This window comes from Ananas comosus, linkage group 1 (assembly GCF_001540865.1).
Source record: "Ananas comosus cultivar F153 linkage group 1, ASM154086v1, whole genome shotgun sequence".
Taxonomy (NCBI): Eukaryota; Viridiplantae; Streptophyta; class Magnoliopsida; order Poales; family Bromeliaceae; genus Ananas; species Ananas comosus.
Window position 1 is genome coordinate 3,000,943 of NC_033621.1, and position 4,953 is coordinate 3,005,895.

The 4,953-nt window shown below is 40.8% G+C and overlaps 1 protein-coding gene across 1 annotated transcript; it reads right to left on the reverse strand.

The window, feature by feature from the left end:
* Positions 1,926-4,648, reverse strand: LOC109716670 (cysteine-rich and transmembrane domain-containing protein A-like). The gene is made up of 3 exons (XM_020242218.1): positions 4,464-4,648; positions 4,141-4,324; positions 1,926-2,336 (listed from the first exon to the last, which is right to left on the reverse strand). Exons 1-3 carry the CDS (start codon positions 4,513-4,515, stop codon positions 2,291-2,293), a joined length of 282 nt encoding a protein of 93 aa, XP_020097807.1. The 5' UTR covers positions 4,516-4,648; the 3' UTR covers positions 1,926-2,290.

A 4,953-nucleotide genomic window follows, 5' to 3' on the forward strand; every position in this document is an offset into this window, starting at 1 on the left:
GTATCTTTGGTTCAGTGAGTGTGAACATAAGGGAGATTCCAAAGCAAGCCACTCACCCCAAAAAATAAAAAAAACAATAAAAAAGAAGAAGAAGAGAGAAACAAATACATGCAAGTTGAAAAATTCCCTGTGGTCTTTGTCAAGAGAAGAGTAGATTCTTTTTTGTGCTCAAGTTTCAAAATTCTTTTTTGTCATGAGAAGCGTAGTACGTTACCCGTTTCGTTGTGGCAAAGGGCTTGGTGGTTGGTACCTGAGATTCCAAGTTCGAATTCTAGTTGATTCACATTTTCAGCTAAGTTTATTTCTAAATAAAATAAATGAAGTGAGTAGCGTGTTATCTATTTCTCAAAAAAAAAAAAAGTTTCGGAAACTTCAAAAGACTCTTCTTTTTTTCTTTTTTAAGTAATTTATTATTTTATTGTATTTTGGCCATTTGCCTTGCAAGTTGGGGAAGCAATATCTTCTCAGATCACTTAAAAAAAAACGTGACATTTTATTAAGTGTTATTAGACACGCCGATAAAAAGTATGCGAATTAACTCCTGTAGTAGCTAAAACTTACTGTTGGGTTTTTAAGGAAGAGGAATTTAAATCAACCGACCCTTTCTAGCGCAAGTGGTAAAGAATTTGATAGTTGACATCCGAGGTCCCAAGTTCAAATCTTAATTGATTCACATTTTCAGCTAAGTTTATTTCTAAACGAAATAAACGAAGCGGGTAGCATATTACCTATCTCTCTTTCTTTTAAAAAAAAAAGGAATTTAAACTAAAGAGTAATGAAAGGCTAAATTATAAAATCAAACTTCTAAAATAAGCACTCATTTCTGAATATGTGTTGTAGAAAGACAAAAACTGTTGGCTGCGAGTTCTGCTTGGAGAACATATATATCCTATAATAACACGCTTTAAAAAGTTAATTTTCGATAAATTCATGAAAAAAATCGGTACCTATGTGGGACGATCATGCAAAGTAAACCACTGGGATTTTATTAGAGATAAGGCAACGGGCGAAATTTCGTAGAATTTTTTTGGGTTCAATTTCCAGTTGGGTGGGCTCCTAAATAAGTGTGTACAGAACCGAACAACCAACTAAAAAAAATTAATAATAATAATAATAATAAAAAATAAAAAGTTAAAGCAAGAAATTATTTAGCAGACGCGCTGTAATAGATAGAGACAAACAACCAACAATAGATTTGCTGTTTGTTAAGTTGTTTGATGGTTGAGTAAAGAGAGGGAGACGCACGAGCGCCTACGCGTCACTCACCCAAAAACTGAAAGTGTTTAATGGCCCTTGTTCGTTAACAAAGAAGCAGTTAATTAGTAACTTACAAGGCCGGAATTCGGATTCTCTATTATGAGCTTTTTACAGCCTGTATGTGGTGGCATCTGCCATCATATGCAGGGCGGTCTCATCCCCTTTAATGGATTCATTGAATGGAATTTGATGATCATCAATAATGGATTCATTGAATTTTACCATCAATAGGAGGATGATCTGGAATCTCCATTGATCCGGTCCACCCAAAACATGGTGGAGCAGGTTTTGATTGGCTTAACTAGCTCAGTAACTATTTAGCTGCAGTTTTTTCTCATTTTGTAGTTGTGGTTGTCAGTCCCACTTTCGAACCCCAACCAAGAGCTCAGGGTGTCGATGAGTTGTAAACGGAGGCCTCATTAATCATCAATCGACTACTGTGTGAACCGCAGCTCTCACGATCAATCCAAGAGAGCATAATACCCGTGGACAAGAAAAGGAAACGTTACGGTGACCTCAGCTACAAACGATATATATATTCGGAGTACCAAATTTGCACATCACTAGAGAACCGTATATCTGCAATCTCTCATTATCGGATAATAGAGGAAGTTATGTAAATTATCAAAAATCACACACGCTCGAAAAACCCGAGCAATAATAATGGCTTAAGCATTCACCAACAAAACAGAAATTAAGAATAAAAAAGAAGAAGAGAAACATAAGTTTATGTATCCACCGCAGAGGATGATATCACACAGCATCAAATATGAAATATTTGCACACCAATAGCAGCAAGCTTGTCCATTTCTTTTTAAAAAGCTAGACTAGAAGAAGAGATACGGTCCCTAAACATCTACCCAATTTCAGATTATTCTCACAGCACAAGTCGACGAGAAGAGGAGAAAGTAAAATGGTAAAAATAAAATCTTTCGGAAGCAGTGAAGTGAATGTGATCATCTACTTTGCTAGCGGTTGATGCCAACCATCCTTCGGTTGCACGCAGGGTTTGATGAGAGCTGCGATCGCCGACTCAAAAGCACGCTTCCAAGAGGCAGCAGCAGCAAAGGGCGGCCAAGCTGCAGTTCGATCAGAGAATTAAAAACATCAACAAGGAGATAATAATAGAAGGAAGCGAATAGCAGTAAGAGAGATTAAACAAATGTAACAGGTGAGCAGTTTAGTTATCAATACTAATAAAATTTGAAGTCGATTTTGGGATCCAAAATCCTTGAATTCTGTAGAATTGGAATATGGTGTACATATATCCTAGAACTTTTTTCCGTAAAGAAATAGATCGATTTAGCGACACTTCTGATAATGAAAGAAAACCCTAATTTCAAATTGAATTGGTGAGGTTGCAAGAATTGATTGGCTACTAATGATAATATCTTCATTGTCCTCGTTAGTAAGTGGTGTCCATTTTCTCCTCAGCATAGAAAGAAACAAAAAAAAAAAGATACTGTTTTTTCTATCATCTCGGCCGCCATGATACTGGAAAGGATTTGATCATGCTTAAATGCGGTAGCTTCGTAAGGATTTTGATGAAGCACATTGTAGCGTGTTAATTGGCATGAAGATTTGGTGTAATGGCACCTAACCACTTTAATGATGTTATCTTTGTTATATTAGTATAACATCATAGTATTTGGTTAAAAGTCATGTTACCTTTCTACTTTATTTTAACTAAAGATGGATTAAAAAAGCAAATGCATCACCCATTTCCCACCGTTTCCCAAAAGATACTAGTATGATGCATGAATTGCACTCAGATATTTCCTACATCTCTATAACTCTACGAATGAATAATCAATTAATGATAACTAAATGTAACAAATCTAAAATCAGCTTCATTTACTCTTATCTCAAATATAAAATAAATGGTCTAACCATTAGACTCAGAACTTATAAAGGAGTCAAAACTATCCTGCAAACAGTAAATGCGGCATCTTTCTCAGGAAACCTTCTGACACGTAATTAAAATATCTGGACTAAGCGGTTATTTATAGTATTATTATTATTATTATCTCAAAAAATGATTAAATAAAAAGTGATTATGAACAACCACGAATATTTCGGAGAAAACGCAGGGGCATTATGGGGAGATCAAAGGCTACTGGTCAAACACGTCGCCCACGTTCCCGAGAAAGCGATTTAATGCAATTTCGGTGGTTAACACGTCGAATCATGCGCCACGGACGCACCGCGCACGATAGCAAGGGCAAGGGCAACGCGCTATCGTGCGCCGGCGATGGTGGCGAGGCACAATTGAACAAAAAAAAAAAAAAACAATTTTCCATCCGCCAATGGACTGGCACGAATCTTAAAGTATACGAGCGCTGTACGGGATGGGTTCCAGTAAACGAGGAGCGTGCTAATTTGCGCGTTGCTCCTCCGAGGCGCAGGATAGCGGCGATGCGCCTCGCAGCGGCGAGGTCGTGTAGCGCGCGCGGTAGAGAGATTAGGGTTAACCTCGCTATCATGCGCCGATCCTAGGAGAGACCCCGGAGTTGAGGTGTGCAAGGTAGCTAGGTTGAGTAATATCCGCTATCGTGCGCCGTCCGACGAGGATCGAGGTCTCGCCGATCCCTTAGCCGCTTCGATTGATCTGCGCCGAGGTGCGCACAGTAGTGAAGCGACGAAAGCCTCGCTATCGTGCGCGCCACGGCGGAGATCGGGGCCTCGCCGATCCCTAAATCCTTTCGATGTGCGGCGATCGGATTCGGGATCGAGAGAGATCGAGATGGAGATGTAAAAGGAGATAAGAGGGACGGTGAGAGAAAGATTGAGAGCGAGAGATCGCGATCGGGAGTGATTGAGATCCAGATCCAGATCTCGATCGGGAGAGAAAGAGAGAGAGAGAGAGAGAGATATAAAGCGTACCATCCCTCCATGAACGAGGGTCCGCTACTCTGCTGCTGCGGCGGAGGCTGGGCGTAGGGAGGCGGATACCCCTGCGGCGGCGGGTACCCCGGCGCCGGCGCCGGGTACCCCTGCGGCGGATACCCTTGCGGCGGGTACCCCGGCGGCGGGTACGCGTCCTTCCCGTATCCCTCCGGAGGATAACCTAATCACAACAACAACAACAACAACAACAACCACCTCATCACCATCAGATCGGATCCCCATTATCCCCACCCCTCGGAAACCCTATAAAACGGCGAAACCCTAGATGAGGAGCAGGAGGAGGAAGACGATCGCCGTACCTTGGGGCGGCGGCACGCCGACGGGGGGCTGTTGCTGGTTGTAGTAGCTCATCTCCGCTGCGGCGGCTCCAGCGACGGAGGAGACGAGGGGGGCGAACGAGGTGGTAGAGGAGAACGGGGATGGGAGAGAGAAATAGAGAGAGAGAAGGGGGATTTTATAGGAGGGGTTGGGACTTGAGATAAGAAAGAGGGGGGGTTGGGGAACGCGGATGCGGCACTATTCTGGGCAAAAGGGGAAAACGCGTCGATGCCGTTTTCGTAGCGTGGGTGTAATTTATGCGTATTTCCTTTCGGTTAAATTACTGAAATTTTTTTTTAATAAATATATTTTTTTTCTCTTTCTAATTTTTTAAAATTTATATTTTATTTTTCTAATATTTTAATTTATTATATTTAGTCCTCTTTCCTCACGATTCTATCAATATTGCGTTTACTTTTTATAATTTATACCTAAAATACTCTTTAAAATAAAATTAAAGAAGTATATTAA